Below are 21,864 nucleotides of genomic sequence, written 5' to 3' on the forward strand. Positions count from 1 at the left end.
TAGTGGCACCAAGCCGATTTTGAAGTGCGATCCCCATTAGGGAGCCTTCATGTGCGCACATGAAGGCTCCCTAATCCCCATAAGACCGGTGCGCCGCCGCGTGTCCCAATGAGTCAACAGTCAGACTGTGTATACGAAAGTAAATACTCGACCTTTCTTTCGGGTCATGTGGCCACCTGCAGTTCGTATGAATTGGAAATGTGTTAGGATGAACTGCCGTAGGTATTTGTTGGCGCAGCGTTCCCCACTATACTTGATCTTGTAAACATGGATCTGTACAGCCGTTGCCACGTCTGTCTAGAGCACGCGAACAGCCGGTTTTTGCTCTGCGGAGCGAAATTTGGGGCAGTATCAGGCTCTGACGTGATCGGCCTGACAACTAGGCCGTGCATGCTCTTGATACACCACTTCAGAGCCCGAAACTGTCTCAAGGTTTCGGCCCGCAGACCAAAAACCGGCTGTTCGCGTGCTTTACAGAGGCGTGGCCGTGGCTGTACTCTCGAGAACAGATTGGATGAACAGGCTATATTTGGATGCTTGGTTTGATGGGCATACTAAACAAAGGCTCGGAGTGACTTGAGGATGATATTTTTATTCGTATAACATACATCAGCAATTCTTACGCTCTATGAGCGCCCCCGCCCCCTCCTCCCTGTCAATAAAAGTAGACCTTAAAGGGGCCATGACATAGTCACACAACAATTTGTCGTTCTCAGTGTGAACTAGAAGTAAATGTCTATTATACCTACACACATATATGGAAAGTGGGTTGTAATATTTCAGTGCTAAACAGGCCATGACATGGTGCCATGGCGTCTGTAAAGTCACGTGAAGCAAGGAATGATGCCGTCGTCTTCGACCGTAGTTTAAGACGCTGCAAATTGTTCGATTTCAGTGCTTAGCAGAGGAAAGTTCATATATCTCTACATCACTTGCAGCTGACGACGGAACAATATCGTCCGTTGGAATGCGGGCGCAGGCACAGCCAGCTGCTTGTTACGTCACGGCTCTCGAGTGCGCCCGTGTTGCCCGACTCGCAGGCCGCTTGCGTGCGTGTTTGTGAAAATATTCAGCCATAAATTAAGTTCTCGACCGAATGCGCTTAACTTTCGCCTGCTTGTTTGTGAATGCTCAAGAGTGCACCCGCATCACGGACGTTATGATAGAAGGTTATCTGCCCGCTGGAAAATGTTAGCGGGTGATGTGGCGTGAAACACGGTACCACGCAATCGCGCTCGGCAGCGCGAAATGGCGCGCGCTGGTCTGTATGCGTGCGTGCTCTGTAGCCCCGCTCGCGTGTGTCGGCTGAGGCGCGCGCTCGCCCGCGTTGTTTTACAAAAGCCGAGCCGCCGCGGAGGCGTCTTCAGCGGCGGAGAACATCTGTTGACCTCATCCCGCAGAAGAATCTCGCTCCACTCCGGCGGAGAAAGCCGAGCGATCCTCTCTGCCAGAGAACCGACGGCGGCTAATGAATGAAAAAGTGAGGCGCGGTGGGGCGTTTCAGGTCGACGTTGATCTCCTGCCCACTTTTGCGAAACCGTGCTACAGTTGTCAGGTGCCGAAAGAAAACGCACATGCACTCACCGCCACCGCGCTGTGCATGTAATTAACTCCCTGCGTGCTAGGCTTCGTATTCCTCCACTGGAGACGTATATATATGTACTGTAGTGAGAATGTGCGTCTATCTGGAGTGCTCTCAAAGGAGCCGTGCAACACCTCAATTAATCGCTGAAGGACCTCGCCACCAACTGTGCTGACTAATGCTGTCACGCTTAAATGTATGTATATACCCCATAAAGTGGACGGTGGAAGAAGGGCTTCGGCCTGTGACCTTCTTAGCGTTAGCTAATAGCGCCCAGTGACGTTTTTGCCGGTTTTCCGCCCATAGCGAACGAGATATGCCCTCTCAATGGAAAGGGCTCAACCACATTCTATCGCTATCAGCATCGTTATAGAAAATGAGGTTAAGTAAAGAAAGATGTAAGCTTCCTTCGGGCAAGTTATAAGAGAGCGGTTTAACAGGTTTTATCTTAATCGGAACATATTAAATGTGAAGCATTTCTTAGCAAACTTCGGTGACATTGAGCGTATCTATCTATCTATCTATCTATCTATCTATCTATCTATCTATCTATCTATCTATCTATCTATCTATCTATCTATCTATCTATCTATCTATCTAATCTCTAATCCCCGCTTACGCTTGAGTGCTCTCGTGGTCACCCTCTCAACTTGGCGTGAACCAAAATTAGCATGGGAGGGTAAGATGGTTCGGCAAGTATGACGCGCAGGTCAAGACATGAATAATGTCACAATCCCGTCGCGTACGTCGTCAAACACTTCCCGTCAGACAGTGGCAAATACCCAAGGACGGGTATGTGCCGCTTGTATGTGGGTATGTGCCACAAAGGATTGACACGTAGTACCGACTCAGGAACGACGACAGCACACATGGGCAATTTTAGAGCATGAGCGTTAAGAAATACCCGACATCGGTAGCGTCGACTCGACGAATGCAAAGAATAAGTGTCAGGGTCCCGGCTGGAATCGAACCCATGTATTCTACGTGGCAACGCATCATTTTACCGCAGAGCTACGCCAGGTCTCGGACCTATAGTTTTCAAATAGAGGAGAATCTACGTGAAACGTCTGTAGTGGTTGCAGGGCTGCCTACCCAATTTTTATAAACATTGCATATGTGCTCTTTTGATACAGCTGTCACGTCAAGTTAACGTCAATTGTGGTCAGTTGCCATGCGCTGAAGTTGATTTATGTAGCAGTGTCCAGGATCAGCACCCTCGCGAGCATCAGCGCTTAATATTTGCATCTTCTGGTGTTGCTGATACGCATGTTCCAGTTGGCATCCTTGCGTAAGTGGAAAAAACTGGTTATATAAACTTCCGCAACTCTTCAACGTATGTTTGTTTGTGCAGTATTTGTAGATATGTTTAGCGTCATTTCATGACGTGTTACTCAATAAAGAAATCGCAACACGGTCACCATTCCTCCGCATGCTTCACATAACGTCGGTTCCCAGTACGTGGGATCTGCCGAATTCTGTTTTTTTTTTTTTTTTTGCCCGCCTCTTAGCTTGAGAAATAGCCTCCATGAAACCTCGCATTTTAGGGATCGATCACGTGAAATCGGAACATGTCGTCCGCATTGGGCGTCAGCAATGCGTGACCAGAGGGTTGCTGGCAGAATCAGCTGGATCTAGAACAAATGAGGACATGTGACTTACTGTAGGAGCTAAAGAATGGAACGCTAACCATTACCCATATCAACCTCTAATGGGACAAGCATGGGCTTCAACTAGTTATCAGGCAACATTGACACATTGTCATAATTAGCTTGCTCTTAAGACCTAAGTAGGTACAATTTAATGAGGTTCAGATGGTCAAAATTATTGAGAAATTATATACGCCCTGTGAGATAATTATTTTGTGATTTTGGCTAATAAAATTCCATATTACGTTTCGTTCGCAATTTCCGCAGAATACCCAAGTCGTCAAATTGTGAACGTCGTCCTTTATTTTGACATTTTATGCTAGTTTGGTCTGTAGTAACGTGCCGTATTCTTGACCCTGATTGAACGGGCTTCGAAGTCTTGTCTCTCACCTCTGCTCTCTCTCGCTGTGTGTCTGCGTGTGTGTGTGCATGTGTGCATATAGCTGTGCGCGTGTTTTTGTGCGTTTGTGTATGGTTGTTTGCGTGCGCACATGCTTCCTACTTGCGAGAACACTCCGACAGGTCTACCCCTCCACCCCCCGCCTGCTGTTCGTGCCCGCAAAAGCCGTAATTACCGTCCCCTCCCCATCTACCCTCCCGACATCTTCGTTGCAAACAAAGCAGAAATGAATGCCTGGCTCCGCGTTTCGCTAGCTTTCCGACTTTAGCGTGCGTGGCTGGCGTTCATCACGGCGAAATCGTCGCAGCAGCACAGTTTTGCGCAAGGACGCAAGAGCCAAACGTCAACTCCTCATCCTTCGCGGCGGTCTAGTGGGAGTTCACCTGCGACGCGCGCCACTCTTTTGCACGTTGGCGTCGACGGGGTCGTCCGCTTTATCATTCCGCGTCGGTCGCCCTCGTGTCGAGACGCGCAGGCAGGCAGGAAGACGCTCTCACTGAAGCCGCCTCCTTGCTTGCACTGATTTCGCTAGCTGCCCCGAATGTTTTACTGTTTGTTCTTGCCTCGTTTCTCGCGCGCTTGGGCGTATTAACCGAAACCACGCTCGGCTCTGCCCAAACCGAGCGAGTCTCGCTTCCTGCCTCCTCTGCTCGGCAGTTCAGTTCGTTCGGTGCCAAAGCGCCTTGTTTTTGCGTCGCTGTCCGTCGAGCCGTCTCGGTGATCCCTAGACCCCTGTGATCGTCGTCGTTTTAAACGTGTCGGATCGTTGCGCCCTTTATACGTTATTGCCGTAATTGTGTCTCGATACGATGCTCGTAGGGGTCGTCGTGTGTTTCGCCGAATCGTCCGTGTAGTGTGTTAGTGTGTGTTGTGCGTGTGTGCGTGTCGTTCTCGTGTGTTGGAATAAGCCGAAGCGCAACTGCCTTTGGAATATCTACAGTCGTGAGTTGTGCATTGTCGTTGTGCGTCCGCGGTCCCCGTAGAAAATGTGCGATCTCTTGTATCGTGTCGACCAGCGGTATTTAGATCAGATTGCTCTTGTGGCCGTCTCTGAATGACACTTTATTTGTGCATGCTTGCGCGTTTCTATGTCGAGTTCGAAATGAGTTTGATTACTGTTCGTATGCTGTCAGTTTCATGCAAATTATGCACAGACTGCGGTCCCATAGTCTAAGACTCCAGAGCGACCTTCGGTGTAGTTATTTTTTTCCTGGCTGCTTTGATTTCGGACCGGTCGAATGACGAATGTTCTTTGACTCGTGACCTCATTCGATAATTTTGTATGTTTGAAGCCGTCGCTGTTGCTTGGTAAACGAATGCCAGCAACGCCAGTGACCTTGAAGTGATCAGTATTTTGCACATGATGTAAAGCGACTTTGTTTTACCGATGGGATAACTTTGAGACTTCGTCCCCGACAATGATTCATATGTGGGTGCTCGTCTATTGACTGTAGCATCGAATGTTCGATCTCAGCAGCGACGATCGCTTAACGATGGAGGTTACAGGGTTGAGGTCCGTGTATACTGTGCAATGTCACTACGTGGTGAAGATCACCAGATTGTCGATATTAGGGGAGCCCTCCGGCGCGCCTCATATTTATGTCCCGGTTTGGTACATCAAACCTCCAGATACTGATTTCGAGGCCTAAATGTTGACAAAATGATATAAATGCTGTAGTCTTCAAGGCATCATTTGTGAACTTTCCTACAGCCTATCTGTGTGGTTAACATACTAAACTTATTTCTCGTTCGTCGATCGTCTTTGCTAAACATCCAATTGAGCTGTCGGAGGAAATCTAGAGCTCAAGATTACACATTCACAAGAACAAGACAGGCAAAATGGCTGCTTTAGTGAATGTCTCGTTTAGAGCTCGAAGTTTCACCAGTATAGCTTGATAAAACGGATGCTTGGGCTAGTTGGTGATTTGGAATCAACATATTTGCTCAGCGCAAGAAAACAAGGATGTAAGGAAGACACAACATGAACGCTGACTTCAACTACACTTTAATTAACGAGAACGCTGAAAAAAAAAAAATCTGCGCACGATGGCGAAAACCACACTTCAGCCGGAACTCAATACCTACTGGTTCACAGCCAGATACTCGATATCTTTTTTTTTTTTAGTAGGCGCAACCGAAGATATGCTAACACAAAGGCTACCCAGCAGTTGCGTTTGATTAGCCTCGGTGATTTAGCTGTTAGCTGCTGACGAAGTTTCGCGACAATGGGGCGCTTTTGAAATTGTGGTTAGCAAACACAATGTCTACAATGCGTATCCAGATGGCCTTGAACAGTTGTGTTTAAGTGATGCTCCCTTAAACGCTCATTCTAGCACCTGCCCATTTGTCCAACGTACATCCCTGCTGCACCGTTGTTGCCGCACCGTTGTTACACAACATCTTAGGCAGCTGACACGTGAGATCACCGAAGCAAATCAAACGCAACTGCTGGGTGACCTTTGTTTTAGCATACCTTCGGTTGCGCTCACTAATAAAGAAATCGAGTATTTGACTGCAACGTGATCATGAGGTTGCGCGTTTTTGAACTGTGGTGTGCCGCTTTGTAGTGTGTGTATATATTTCTATGGTTTTCGGTAATAAAATTCAGTTGAAGTCAGCGCCCGTGTTTTGTCTTCCCTACATCATCGTTTTCTTGCGCTGTGCAAATATTTTGATCACCAAATAGCTATGCGCCTTTTCGCCAAATCCCGTTTTGTTAATCCACCAATGCTGTCCAAGTTTGTTTATCGTTCCCTGGCAACTGCCAGCTTCTTCGTTTTTTTTTTTTTTTTAAGTTGTGCTTTCCGTATTGCGCACGCATTCTGATTGACCGAATAATACTTTTTTTTTCTTTAAGCACCATTGGTGCAAACGCAGCTTACCTGCCTAAACGACGCTTTTCACTCAGGTGTTTTTTTTTCTTATTCGGCGAGTGTGATTTACCCGGGAATTCGATTCCTGGGAAATGACCGAAAATTTCGCGCTCTTTTGCAGTCAAGTGAACGCGCTGAACTTTGTAGCAAACTATCAGATCTCGGCGGGCGTTTCTCTAGTGCAGGGATAGTTCGTCCGTCTGCGCCAATGGCTTGGGTCGCGTTACGCGCATGTATCTGCCTAATGCACTCGCCCGCCCGCTTACGTACACATATATACATTGCGGAAACGAAAAGTTGCCTAGTGAAGGGGCTCTTTTTATTCATTTCCGCATATGGCGCCTCGGCCCCGCTTCGCTCACCCGTCATCTCTGCGCCCCTTACGCGTACTTCCTCTGTCTTCGCAACATTTCTTTTTATCATCTTTTATTTCCCTCACTCATTTCCCCAGCACAGGGTAGCCAGGCGGTCTAAGAACTGGCTAACCTCCCTGTCCTTCCGCTTACACTTTCCTCCTCCTCCTCCTCCTCCTTGGTGTCCACTTCTGTTCGGTGAATGCGGATTCTACGTTTGTTATGAAGGAACTTTGTTAATACTGTAATGCCAGTGAACAGATTTTAAAGCAGTTAAATGCGCTGCCTTTTGTTTAGTGCCTTGCATTTGTAAAAAAAAAATGTTACTTGAGGAGTATACAACGTCTCCAAGATGATAGGACGACACACAATTGGTTGGGGTCGATGGGCGTTCGTGTAAAATGTACGCCTATAGTTTTGTGGCATCACAAGTGGGCAGAAAATAACAATACTTAAATCTTACATTTTAAGTTGCTCGGACTTGCTAGTTCTGACTTCCTAAATTGGAACTGGGATTTGAAACGGAGAATCGTTCTCCGCAGCAACGGGGAACGTCTATAGTTCACGTATAGAATGAATAGCGGACAACTATTCGCAAGTTCTCGCAATTTTTGAGACAATAACCTCAAGGTCGCGGCTGGATTTACGTATGTACGAAAAAAAAAAGAAAAAACGCTGCAATTTATTCGGGGTCCTCGGTTATGCATCACATACATCGCATGGCAGTTTTTGAGCAATGGGCACGAGTACTGGTCTTCCATTACTTACAGCCACCTTCTTGCTCTTAGTGAGGCTCTGGCGCTGTAGGTCTAGAGGAATTATGTCTCTCATTATTCCTCTAGGTGCTTCAATGCGAACCTTTCTTTTTGTCATTCCTTCAAGTCAATTGGGAGGGAGCCGTCAAAGTTAGAGGCACATTGGAAAAACAAAAACGATTTTTATATTATTGCCTAATTACTCTTTGAAAATTCCAAAACCAGCGTGCTTGCCGCGAGAACACGCATGGTAAACGAGAACACGGCGAAAAAGAAATGTGGGTGACGTCACGGTATTTAAATCCCACACCAACTGCCGTGACGTCACATTGTTTAACGGCGTCTAATAAGGCCTACGTTGATCCTATTCGGTAAAAAAAAATATTCCAATAACTTCTTATGAACCTATAGGCTTGACATGCCAAGTGTAGGGATATTTCACTGAGCCAATATCACCAAACTATGAGAATTACATTTGGAAACCCGTGACCTCACACACGAAGAAGACAGCGCGAAATTAAAAGAAAAAAAAAACGAAAGTTCCGTGGGGATTTTTCGCTTGTATTAGAAACTGATGATGGTGAAATCAATGACATTAGAGTTTTGACAGAATGCTTTATCAATCTAAACGGATTCTTTGTTTCACTGTAGTGCCCCTGTAACAGAGACGTGTGAAATACAAACTCATCGGTTGTTTGTTTCAATTACTTATTTTTTTGTTCATTCACTTGCTCCTGTCATCAGTCAGTATCCCCGTTCACTTGAACGCCCGTGCGGCCCATATCTGTCTTTATAAGCGACAGGAACAGCTGCGAACAGAAGACGGGTAACGTTGAGAGTGCACGAACACGTCCCGCGGTGACACTTCCGGAATTAGCGACCAGGTCGCTGCCGTGGCTGCACCGAGCCGACTTTGCCGACGGTATTCTTGTTTCTTGAGATGTTTTTGAGGGGCTTGTGAGCCGGCGGCATTTCTTACCAATAACCCTCTGTGTTCGACGCGAATATTATCATCGTTTGTTCTCTCTACGTGGCCCAAATATCATTCGCTGGGCACGGTATATAAGGAAACCAGCAGACAAAGAAGTTAAGAGAACTATGGAGGAAGTTATGGTTGTATGTTTTAACTCCTGTATAGTAAATAATGGCATGAATAAAAACCAGTTAAAACAGATGAAAATGAACTGTTAGATGTACTTGTGGTTCTTATACCTAGGGAAAGTTGGTTTTGGATGCAACTTCGATTCCCCCCAGTTTGTGTTATCATTAATATACGGCAGTTAAGAACAACAAATATTCCCCGCCTTGGTGGTCTAGTGGCTGAGGTACTCGGCTGCTGACCCACAGGTCGCGGGATCGAATCCCGGCTTCGGCGGGTGCATTTGCGATGCAGGCGGAAATCTTGTAGGCCTGTATGCTCAGATTTGGGTGCACGGTAAAGAACCCAAATTTGAGCACACAGGGTTCCCAAAGTGGAGAACCACCCAGGTGGTCGAAATTTCCGGAGCCCTCCACGATGGCGTCTCTCATAATCATATGGTGGTTTTGAGACGTTAAGCCCCACAAATCAAATCAAATCAAGAACAGCAAATATTGTTCGCGACGGCTTCCTTAGCTTCAGTGTCAATTGTGTTCGTTGTGTCTACAAAATAACAAAAGATAGCTATCAATTCCCTCTCTTCCAATTATGATTTCGCACTTTCATTCGAGCGTAAACATTCGAAAGGAGTGCAGTTTAGCGTTACCTAACGTTTTTTTTATAAGGACCGTGCGTCGGTTAAGACGTGCAACAGCGCTGCCTTGACGAACAAGAAGTTTGGTTTTATAAATAGTCCTCAAGCAATGATAATCATTACTAACCCCTCTATAGGCATTCCACGTGCGCCGTCTCGTTGGTTGTTTAAGGATTTAGACTCGTCAGCCATTCTGTCGTTCGCTGGTTCGTCACACCTGTTTCGGAGCACTCGTGTCGATGGTGCGCTGAAACTTATCTACATGTTTTGATTTGTTGTATACACTATTATCGGTACAAAAAGCTGTGATAACTTTTTTGTCTGGTAGAGCTCAAAGGAGCCACGACACAATCACCTACGTAACAAACATGTTCATTTATAAGGTGCTTGACCAAGTAAGCTAAAATTTCGTCAGCCTATTTTTGAACGCGCAAGGAGCAACTCACATAACACGCATTGTGATTGGAAATTGGTTGTAAATGCTGCTTTATGTGTTCTGCCGCAGTCGTGATTGTAATTACTAACCACTTCTTTTTATATTCGATCCAATGACATGACGAAATTTTCCATTGTGTGTTTAAAGAAAGTAGTTAACGATTTAGAGTACTAGGTACTCTACTATGGGAGAGCATAAAGCCGTCCCGTAAATAATTGTTGACCATTGTACCAATTTGCCGTGGCCCAATGGTCTTGCTGAGATATCTCGACTCTTTTTTTTTTCTGCGCCTACACACTCCACATCCATCACCGCCCGCCCCCTCAAGGCTGTTCATGCTCGGAAGAACACCCGAACTGTGCTCCGCTCTTACACGTGCAAAAAGCAGTTCTAGCTCTCGGTGGACTCGGTTCCGTTTCTTCAGCAGCCGCCATCTTCTTATAGTCAGCGGTTAAGCCCTTTCCAAGCGCACTGCAGACCCTCTAAAACAGCGTCGTTTTTCCCTCCACTCCTGTGGCAGTTCGTCTCTGTCCCCACTACCGACACACGGAGTCCGTCGCATTCCTGCGCGTTGGCGAGCCGGCACACGGAAGAGGGATATCGTTACAGGACGGCAACAGCTGTGAACCAGCTACGCGATCACTTTTCCCTTTTTTCTAATGTTTCTTGCTCCCCGCTGCGCGTAACGGTCCTTGCCTTTTTGGCTCCTGGCGAGTGTGTCTTTTTCCAAGAATAGATCTGCATCTAGCACTGCGGTACGTTGATGCTCGAGGGCGGAGGTTATTTCGCGAACGGCGGGAGTTCGTGCCCCGGGTGGGTGAGAGTTAGTGTTTTGCGAAGTGTTGCGTATATTTGGCGTTCACTATATACGCATGCGACAAAAATAGTGTGTTTTGGTCTTCACGGTCAGTCTATACCGCAAGTCGCGCGCTTTCTCGAGTGGACTTCGACTTCGCTGCAGAGATTCGAGAGAAGGGTCGTTATGGTTCAATTTTCATTTTCATAACATGTTTGTTTTAACATGTCTTCAAAGTCTTTCAGGTATACTGCAGTTTTTATGTGATTTCCGATCTTCTGTTTTCATCAGGTTTCTGTTATTTATTATTACATCTTTGTGAGATAATTGACAAAGGGGGAGAATAGCATAAATCTTTGTCACTCACGCGACTTATTGTTTCTTACCTCTTGGGTCCGCCATTTTGGTGCATTAGTTACGCAGCGGAGCTGCTGACCCGAACGTGGATTGTTGGCGGTCTCATTTCGATGGAGGCGATTCGCTAAAATCCAGTGTAAGACACTCTATTTGCACCTTTATGGTTGCTTGCCATGTCTGTAACAACCTATGGTAAGGGTGTCTTGGTTGGTCAAAACAACACCCTTATGTGAGTTGTAGACATTGAAAGCACCCTTAAGGATGCTAGTTGGTTTACGGTGCACGCTAGAAAAAAAAACAAACAATTCGAAAGCTGTCTACTACGGCGTGCGCTATAATCGCGTCATGGTTTTCACACGTGAAGCCTTGTTTATTATTATTATTATTATTATTATTATTATTATTATTATTGCTGTTGTTGTTATTATCCCTTTTCTATCCTGTTGCTCTTTTGATCTCATTAACATTTTCTTGTTTATACCACTCGATAAAAAGATACCCTCGAAAGCCACGTGTTTCCCACAGTTTCCGCGCTCGCTCTTCCGCGTTCCTTTAACCTTGTCTGTTGTCTCTGAAGTGGTAGACGTCTACCGCGTCTTCCATCTTCCACGCATCAGCGACCGTAGATCGCATTACTGTCAGATCACCCCGACATGGCTCTGGCGGCATCTCCCTTCGACGCATATACCGCCTGTCTTTTATCGTGACAAGTGACAACTCCGTTCCCTTCCGATTTCGTCAATGGCATGCATTCAGCGCGGAGAAGGCACAAGGCGTCCGTTTGTCTCTAACGAGGAGCTCTCGATTACATGGAGATGCCTCAACTGCGATAAGCTGTTATGACGTATACGCTTGACGGGAAACGTTCCAGTAGCAGTTGTCCCATGGGAAAGCCTGTATATAGGTTCCTATCTTGTCGCCATTTTGCTCATGGGTGGGCTGCGTTGCAGAACCTTTAAATAGGGGAGCCCCCGTATAGACTATTTTACGCAGGGGATTCAATGCCGCCATTTTGGGCTGTTAGCCTTCGTGTTTTGCATGTTTAATAACTAAACGAATTGTGTTGTGGTAGACGCATAAAAATGAAAATGGTGGAGTTGGTGTGCGCGACGTTCCGTGGCCTCATTAATTCGCATCGCAATGTACAAAAACGAGAGCACATCAATCTAATAGCCCAACATGGCGGCGTTCATATGTCTTAGGTAAAATAGTCTATATACGTCGTCACGATGTCGCTCGCTTCACTCTAAATAGCAGCCTGTCCGCGTTGAGTTGACTTCTTCCCGAAGCGTTCATTCTATACTTTTTGCCACTTACTACGTTTGTTTCTATTTGAAAAAAAAAACAGTGCTAACACGAACATGCTCTAAAAAACATCACACCGAGGACGGGCGCTGGTCCTCGTGTGATGCGTCTTAAAGCGTGTTTAAATTAGCGCTTCCTTTTTCAAGTGAACCTGCGCCAACCAGCTCGCATCCACTAACTTCCAAGTTTTTGTTTCTTGCTTTCTCGTTCTTTCCGATTCAGCTTTCATCTGTATATCTATTAGGGCCGCTGGCAAGAGCAGGCAGACGTGGTGCCTGTCAACCTGCCGGCTCCCTGTTTCTTCTTGGTCCTTCTTTGTCTGCGTGTACACATCAAATGATAATGAAAACTGGAAATTGACAAGTGTACAGCTGCAGATACACGTGATCATGTCTCAAAAAATTTTACAATCTTCTTCTATTTACTTTTTTAAGGGAGCCAATTCTTGCGATTTTATTAATTATGTGCAGCGAACTTAAAAGAAAAACTAGACTAATAATGATGGGTGAATGGACCACTTGCTGGCTGATATAAGTGTACAGCCACCGTGTTGATAATGAAAAATGGCAGCTTCGTGGGCGCCTTCGCTAAGGAGCGGGGCTTTAAGGATAGTTACAACTCGCGTTTACTTTGCCGGAACGGTATACGGTTAATACTCAATACAGCGTGCTTTTGACGGGTCGCAGTCAATGGGCCGAAATTTTGCTCAGAAAACGGAGTGACACTCACAGTATCACAAAGTAGAACTCGCGTTATAGGGAAGTAGCGGTGAACACTGTCGCCTGGCGTCCATAACCTGATCGCCGGCGAAACGCGTCGTCTTTCATGGATTCGTGGTCGTGCGTTCTGACGACTGCTGTCACTTCCTGAATCAACTCGACCTCTCGATCGCGCCCTGCGCGAAATCTTAGCGTATTTAAAACAACCGCGAAGGTTTCCATATCTTGTGGTTTGGCTGTCGCTGTTTATAATAAATGTTCGGGCTTAATTAACGTCCCCAAACCACATAATAGGAACGCTGTTGGGGAGGGCTGTGAAAATTTTGACCATCTGGTGTTGGTTTAACGTGCACCGATATGTGAGCGCACGGGCCTCTGTCATTTCGCCTCCTTCTAACTGTATAGCCGCCGCGTTCGGGATTCGATCCCGTGACCTGCGGGTGAGCAGTCGAACACCACAGCCATACGTGTATCACCGCGGAAGTTTCTGTCAGCAGTCACCGATCGGTAACGCGTCATTAGTGAATGGAGACCGTGATCACGTGAAAATGAACGAACAAGCGTGCGTGGCGATATTCGGAGAGCCCGGAACGAAATGTCATCAACCGCGGCAACACTTTTGTCTTTCTCGCAGTCCTTCCCGCGCTGTTCTCGGCTGCTTATTGCTGTTTCGTTGGCGTCAACTCTAGTTGCCGTAACCTACTCCGCCATTGTTTCCGCTATCCCTTGCACAAACTGTGTGAAAACCGCTCGAGTCGTTGCCGTCAACAATGCGCTGGTGGTGCACGGTGGACGAGGTGTACGAGGAGGACGACGTGGAGCACTTCGAGGCGGACAAGCGAAGCGCCGCTAGGTGGCTACGTGATGTCCTCCGTAAGTCACGCGTGTATACCCATCACGTGACTTGACGACTGCTTTTTTCCGTTTAACTTGTTTTTATTTATTTATTTTAGCGAAAGTGTGCAAGATTTAGAGGAGTTGAAATCTGGGCCAGTTGGTTCATGGTATTTGAACAAAGCCAGCAAAAGCACAGTAACACGGTGTTTGCGACTGCCTATTTCTTTCCGGGCCTTTGCTGACTTTCTTCAAGTCCCACAAGACTCTAGTCGTTCATGCATTAAAAAGTTACATTTAAAAAAGCAAGAAAAAAACGTTGAATAGACCACGTGAATAGGTCGTGATCAACAGGGAAGTATTACTTTTTATTTGAATGTTTGTTTTCGCCCGATGCGCGCATTATACGAGAAGAATGTAGTACGAAAAACTGTGTGGACGAGAGGGGGAAGAGAGTGGGGGGGGGGGCACGGGAAAGAATGCACTTAACACTTAGACCCGTGTTCACAAACCAACCTTACCATTATCTCCCATTTAGCATATCTTTCTAGGGCCATTAACGTGACCCATAAACAAGTATGAAGCCGGTGTTCACAAATCAAATTCAGTTATCTTTTGCTCTACTTATTGTTTTCATGCACTTTATGCGTGTTGAGGATGCAAAAACAATAAGAAAAACGAAATAGAAGTTTGGTAATCAATACGGCCCTTATTATCGAAGCCTACCACCTCAGCTCATCACACGATAATATCTCGTCAATTCCTCTTCGTAACAAGGCACAAACACAGTATAGATTTATTCTGCTCTCTGCTGGGCCACTGATTCGAAACCCTTCGCATTTGTGGAGCACACTTATCCACATGAAAAGAGCAGTGCAGTGTAGCAAACTGAATTAATATATTTCTGGTTGACCTCCGTGCTTAACCTTTATCTCAATCCCCTCCATTAGAAATTCTGGTGTTGGCGGCGGCGTCTTTGGTTGTGAGCGAAAAACCATGCGTTGGCCGTGAGCGAAAGTTTGAGATAGATGCATATAAAGGTAGCAGCCGGAGTGCGTTTGCACTTTGGCTTTCCTTGCGGCACAGTTTCGGTCTCCGCCTAGAAAAGATGACAATCTAGTGACTGGGAAGGATATATTGCGTGTGTTAGTGTGTGTTCATGCGTGTTGGTGTGCGTATATTGCTATCACGTACAATTAACTCTTAAAGGGGAAGCTTAACGGTTTCCCAATTTTGTTTCTGTATGATTACAGTACGGAAGACTAATAAGTATAGAAAGTGTGAAAGTCTAGTAGCGGAAATCACTTGAAAAGCCCGTTGCAGCCAGATTTTTCTGATGCGCCTTGACTTTAAGCTACTTACTCGTTCTTGATGGTGGCATATTCCGACGCCAAGCGGCTCCAATAACTGAACCAAAATGTCAAAGCATAATCGATGTTTCTGTGGCAAGTTTGACAGCAGAGGAAGCGAAAATCTGCCTTGCTTCTAGACGCGGCAGGGTTTCTTGAGTGCGTGTTTATTATTCGCTTAAAATTGGCAGCATGGTAATAAAAATGAGCGTTCAACTATTCTGTTTCCTAGTTGAGGGCTATTTGATTAGTAGTGTGTGCTAACGTGAATTTTGTTCGCTTTAGCTTTCGCGGTTAGGTGTCATCTTGTATCAAAGTGTACTGAGCTTGTGTCCTTTTCTGTCTTTTGCGCAGACGTTGAGGACATCACAGCAGACAACTTTCTGGACAAACTCGACAATGGCGTGATCGTCTGTCGGCTAGCCAAGCTGATCCAAGCCAGGGCGGAACACTGTTGCCAACTGAGCGGCTCCTCAAAGGTCGGTAGCACGGCTTAATTCCGACCTCCTACTGCTCGTCCATAGAACTAGCGTAATTGAAGGTAACTTCAAACGGTTCCACTCTTCCTAAAATTTGGCCCTCGCGCCGTAAAACACCACCTTCATCGTCAGCTTTCCAAAGGATTTCGGTTCGCCACTTAAGCAGCAAGGACAAGTTTGCAGTTTGCAGTGGTTACCAAGCACTAATGAAGACAATGGGCAGATAGGACGCTAGCTTACTGCATTACTCAGCTAAGATTTGGAACGTGGGTTCGGTGTACGGCCACGGCGGCCGTATTTTCGTGTAGGGCAAGTGTATTGTGTAATTACATACAAGTCGACGTTAAGGAGTGCTGAAAATGAACACGGAGTTCTCCACTGCGGTGCGCCTCACAAACAGAATGGGGTAGTCCATGCCTGACCTCCCAACCATTTAGGCGACCATCTAGATGTATTAGAAAAAAAAAAGATAAAATCTGCTGAAAACATGATGGCATGGAAAACTTCAAAGAGGAAGCTGCCGTGGGATCCAATGCGAACAGTGCTATCAGTGGGATGTTGAATTATATTTTATCTTCTATAAAACAAAAGCTCTAATGATAAGAGTTGGCAAATAAGAAAAAAGTATTTGTTTTCAATTGAGGTTTATTATGGTTTTTAATTGGAGCACCACGTGGTGTAAAGTGCTTGTCGATGCTTCCCAAAAGAATGATTCCTGATAGCAGTGATGGTTTTTTCGCAAATTCGTAAACCTTCAGCTATTTGAAAATGCTTGTAATTAAAACTATATCTTCTCAAGAGTAAGCATTGATTGCTAAAATATTCATACGTAGGACAAGTATTAAAATGTAGTAAACATGGAGCATTCTGGGAATATCTCTAAAGGCGTGGCAGTAAAACTATAGTAATAATATTGATCTTCAAAATGCTTACACAAACGCCTTTCCTTATTATGTAGAATTGTAGACCACATTCGGTATTGAAGCGCGAAACTGTACTCACAGAATAAGTTTTCTGACAACACTCGGACGACTTCCTGAAAAATTCAGATGGCTCCCATGAGATTTTTTTTTCCTTCGCAGATATATTCTAGCAGTTGACTGTTTTCAGGGCAATAAATGAGTACATATTTTTTTTTTTTCTGATACAGGTCTCGAAATGGCTGGGCCGTTAGAACCCAGCCATTTTGAACGTTTGATGGAATGACCCAGTCTGGTTTGTTTACGGAAAACCCCAGAAATTAATTTTGAAAAAGAAAAGGAACGCTCTTGTACTCGCTATCTGCGAACGGGGGACAAGAATGCCTGATGTCGGATTTCTGACCTTAATTATTTACCGATCCCGAAGGCCGCACAAGAGGGGCCGTGGGCCCGCAGCTGAGTCACGTGGCTAGTTGATTGATTGATTGATAGAGTGAGTGAGAGCAACTTTATTATGGTCCAGTGCAGACGCTGAGGCTGCCACGCGCCACCCGGCTACTCCCACGTGGGGACCGGCAGGTCTAGCCTGACGATCCTCTCGTTTCAATGCTGTACTGTTAAGAATCTGTTGTGGCGGATAATGTTCTCCAGGGGATCGGTTGCGTCGGCTTGTGTTGAGTCTGAAGTGTTACTGAACCCGCACGGCCTTCATTCGCCCTCAATCCACTGATTTAGTTGTCTGGCTGTTCTTTTCCTTTCTCGCCGCATACTCTTGAAACCGAGTCGAATGTGTAGCACTTGTTTCGGTGAACAAACAACTCGCTACCTGCGCGAACTCCGTTGAAATCCTGTTTGCGAATCCCGCGCCAGATGCGCCGTATGCGCGCTGGAAATCTGCCGATCTGAACGGGAGTGCCAGTCTTGGCGCTCGGCCGAGAGGTCCTTGACACGACGACGGCGACAAACTGGGAGGTTCCTTCGGCTCTTCGTCTCCGTGTGCTGGCCACGTGTGCCCCGCGCACTCTCCGGAGCTCTGCGGACGAGGGCCGCAGCGTCGGCGTCTCTCTGTGCTCTGGGCGCGCGAGATGTGGTTGCGTGATAGCCGGGCTCCCGCTGCTCCGTCCTCGAATCGTTCATCACTCGGGATGTGGAGTGCCGCCCGTGCTGGAGGAGAGTCCTCCTCCAATGGAACGCACCCCGGCTTAACAACCGCCGCGCGGCGCGCCTGCCTCTTCCCGGTGTTTCTCGCTCGCATCGCGAGCCCATTACGCATGATCTTTTGTGTTTGCTCAGCATGAAGTGAGAGGAAAGTGGCGGTTAGCGAAGAGACGGTGGAAGAATTTGCATTGCTGCAGCAGAGTGCAGACAGCGGCACGATGAACATACAGCACTCTCTGCTTCATTCTTTATTGGGAGGCAGACGAAAAACCGAAAAATGGCATAGCTGCTGAGGGACGTGGCCGCCTCACCTTACTATCACTGTGAATAAGGGTTTACAAGATGCAAATCATGAAAACGTAAACTGAACGAAAGAGGACCATGACTTGACGGTTGGTACGAAAATGATTGTTGCCGCTAAGGCCGGACATTAGAAAACCAACAAAAAAAAAGGGAATCAGTCTAACCAAAAAAGGTTTTAAGCAAGTGTCAACAAAGCTAGAAAGCTGAAACCATAAACAGAAAAAAGAGGAAATCAAGAAGACGTAAGCATGAGCCACCAAGCTGCGTGATCGCAATCGAGGCTCAGTGTAGCTAATTTATTTTTCAAAGCGCGTTACAGCGTTTGTGCCATTTTTCGATGTCGGGCAGGGACCATTGACGTCCTAAAATACGGTCTGGCCACTCAAGCATGCAATATGCCGCCACTCTCTGGTTACTTTTCTGAAATAAAAGGGGTTTCTATCACCACGGCCGCTACTATATATTCTCAGCCTTTCCCATGAAGAAGCCACTGAATGGTCGGTGCTATGTACTGTATATTCTTTGTCCAGTTTTCTGCGCGGTTGTGCCTCAGTGTTCTAGAATGTAGAACCTTTCTCAGGCTGACCGTACACAGTTGCATGCAAAAAGTAAAGTTTGCACTAAAATATGCGTTCCACAAGCGATAGCGGCTGTGTACGTCCAACGTAAAACACGTTAGAAATATATATGCTAAGCACATAAGGTCACGTTAGTAATATGGATTCAAGCGGCTGGTCTAAAAACAAGGGACGAATAGAAACAGACAACGACGTTGCGGCCATTTCGTGCAAGTATTTTCTTTGCAGCTGTCCCATCATCTGTTTCAAAGGCACTAGCAAATGTTTCTTTTTTTTCCTCGAAAACCTGTAGCCTTTGGCATGCTAATTCGCGGTATCAAAAATACACTTGCAAGTTTTCTTGACGTGTGAAGTCTAACAATGAACGGTGTAGAGTTCTTAAATCCTGTGGTAGAGTACGGGTTGTTGGCCAGACCAGAAGCGCCTGTTGCGCGGAGTTGGCGAGAATGGCTTAAAAGTGGGCCCCGATAGAGCAACTTCTGCTTTGACGTGCACGCTAGCATGGCATGCTGACATTCACGTTTTAACATGCACGCTAACAAAGCACATAAAGTATCATTGCGCAGATAAGAAACGGCGGCGATAAAATGTTGGCGATGTGAAAGAGTATTAGTTTGGAGATGAAGCAATTATTGTGATTGGACTGTACGTATATATGTAAGACTACTTGCAAGAAGTTGATATTGTTATAAGACTGAACGAAACAAAGGGATCCAGGCCACTGCGCTTCTCAGCAGTATCGATGGTTTGACCGTCCGTTTCCCACTTTGTGTGCATACTGGTATGCCCTCCGTTGGCTCAGCTTACTCACTGACACGCGCTTCCCTGCAGTGTGGCTGGCGCGATTAACCCGCGCCATTGCAACGGTAATGCGTTCCCGTAAGACGCCACTCGGTGAATAAACCGACAGTTGCTCAGAACATGAAATTTAATGACTGCATGGATGGGAAGATTGTCCCTCATAGTGACTCAAACCTACCATATTTTCTAATGAGAAATGGAGTTATATTTTTATTTCTTCATTGAAGACCGCGAAAATAGACTGTGGCGATACCTGGTGGACGAAACTTCAATTATTCGAGCTGCCCTCTCACGTGACCGTAATCTAGTGTACGTGGTCAACAACTGTCCTGTTTGTATAGACATTATTTGCTTCTTCGTAGTAAAATATGTTACGTATACTCCATAAAAATGAACTTACTGCGCACTGCGTTAGTAGTGCGCAATGAAGTGGCGCTGCCTTCGCATCACGTAATGATCTCGTGCTCGTCAGCGCGTCTTGAGCCACTTTTATACGTGCTCATGGAGCCGTGGGTCGCTGAGATTTTGGAGTGACTGGGCCTGTTACCTACACTTTGTCTCAGCCCCGCCGCGGTGGTCTAGTGGCTAAGGTACTCGGCTGCTGACCCGCAGGTCGCGGGTTCAAATCCCGGCTGCGGCGGCTGCATTTCCGATGGAGGCGGAAATGTTGTAGGCCCGTGTGCTGAAATTTGGGTGCACGTTAAAGAACCCCAGGTGGTCGAAATTTCCGGAGCCCTCCACTACGGCGTCTCTCATAATCATATGGTGGTTTCGGGACGTTAAACCCCACATATCATTACACTTTGTCTCAGAAATGACGCGCAGGGATGTTTTCGATCACGTGACTTGGCTCGCGGGTCGGGAGAGTAACGATGACGGGACAAGCCATCCATGGCACAGGCGTAACAACCTTGATGGGTGCAGGCGCATGCAACGCGGTACAAATACAGGGAAGCTGTATAAAGCCACATCGCCTCATTGTAACGGCTTGGTATTTTCAAAAATAGTTGTTAAGCTCAGAATAAACGGGGTTAAGCATAGTTACAGGAACTCCTGAAAAAAGCAGAACAATGACAGTATGCACAAGTCGCTAGAAGCGCTTCCGGCGTTGGTATCAGGTCTCAGCTCTGCTGGACAAAAAGGCACGTCCGTGTTCAGAGCACTTCAAATCGAAAAATACTGCTTGTAAAATAACTACGTGCTTTTGAGAGTACTGCAGCTGCTAACACTGTGAAGGGTAAGCTTTCGGTTGCTGCGGAAATAACTGGGCCGAAAAAGATCAGTTGTTGGCCCTTTTAACGGCATGCGCATGGGGTGCATGCAGTATCGGGTGGCCTTGCCCATTCGCCCATTTGGTGTGCGTCAGTCTCAATCTTCATTGCGCTGGTCCTCTCGTTCCGACGTCATTCACCAATCGCGGTTAATCGACGATGCGCCCCCTTCTTCGTACAGACCATAACTGGGTGAATTAGTGGCGCGTCGCAGCATTAATGTATGTACGCGAGAGCGCGTCCTTTTTCCGGCCGTCCATCCTCATCTGGCGGATGATGCGGTGAGCGAGTCCTCGTGACGTGCGGTGCAGTTCCTAATCGAGTTTAGCCTAATCCGGCACCGCGGCCCGGTGAAGCAGCGGCCTTGCCTTCCTTTTGCACTGTGGGCCTTCACCTCGTTATTTTGTCGGGGTTTCCTTCCTGCGGCTGATCTTGTCTGGCGACGCGGCATGTATGGGCTTTACTGTATCAGCATTAGCCGCTTGGGCGGCATATAGATGTGAGCATCTGTCACTAACTTCTGCGCGGTCGTTTCTTCGAATAGGCTAAGCAACTTTATGTGCCTACTTCTAAAAAGGTACTGCTTTTCGAGTCTGTCCATAACCAATGAAGATGAATACAGCGAAAAGAGAGAGAGAGAAAAAAAAAGAAAGGACGTCAAGCACTGAGTCTTGTTTAAGTTTCGTTTCGAGCTCCGCTTATCTTACTACGCATGCACAGGGCTTTAAGTCACTTAGGGCAGGGGGGAGGGGGATGTTTGATGAGCTACCCATTCCCTTTTTTAGCCTCTGGAAATACGTACAGACACGCCTAGCCCTCTTTCTGTCTTTCCGTCTCTCAACACATTATTAAAAGCTGCTTCGGTATAAATAAAGCTCCGCTTAGTTCTGCTATTAGCTTCAACATGTATGCGCTCGCCACAAATTGGCCTTGTGTATAAGCACGCACAAGGACCGTAAAACCGCTGATTCGTAGACTGCCGTCACTCGGCAACTCATTAAACAGTGCTCGTTCGGGCGGCTTCTTCTCCGTGAGTTCTTTTTTTTTTTTTTATATAAGCGATTCTCTTTGGGTACCACATGGGCACTTGGCGTATACAAACTATATATCCCACGCTCGGACAGGAGCGGCCAATTTCCCAGGCGCCCAGTTTGTTTTCCTCCTTTCAGCTCCGGTCAAACAGGAGCGTCGGAGAACCCTGCAGCGTGTCCCGGCG

At 46.6% G+C, this 21,864-nt stretch overlaps 1 protein-coding gene across 3 annotated transcripts in view; it reads left to right on the forward strand.

Annotated features, from left to right (window-relative positions):
• The window catches only part of LOC119164572 (growth arrest-specific protein 2), a 230,169-nt gene that overhangs the window by 150,512 nt on the left and 57,793 nt on the right, over nucleotides 1-21,864 (forward strand). For 2 of the 3 annotated variants that reach the window (XM_075872538.1, XM_075872540.1), the window contains one exon: nucleotides 15,493-15,617. In XM_075872538.1, coding sequence (XP_075728653.1) covers nucleotides 15,493-15,617 — 125 coding nt within the window. Of the gene's footprint in view, nucleotides 1-4,180; nucleotides 4,571-13,589; nucleotides 13,829-15,492; nucleotides 15,618-21,864 lie in introns of those variants that run through there. The other variant, XM_075872539.1, reaches the window with a different exon arrangement.

Source organism: Rhipicephalus microplus, chromosome 8 (genome assembly GCF_043290135.1).
Source record: "Rhipicephalus microplus isolate Deutch F79 chromosome 8, USDA_Rmic, whole genome shotgun sequence".
NCBI classification, from domain to species: domain Eukaryota; kingdom Metazoa; phylum Arthropoda; class Arachnida; order Ixodida; family Ixodidae; genus Rhipicephalus; species Rhipicephalus microplus.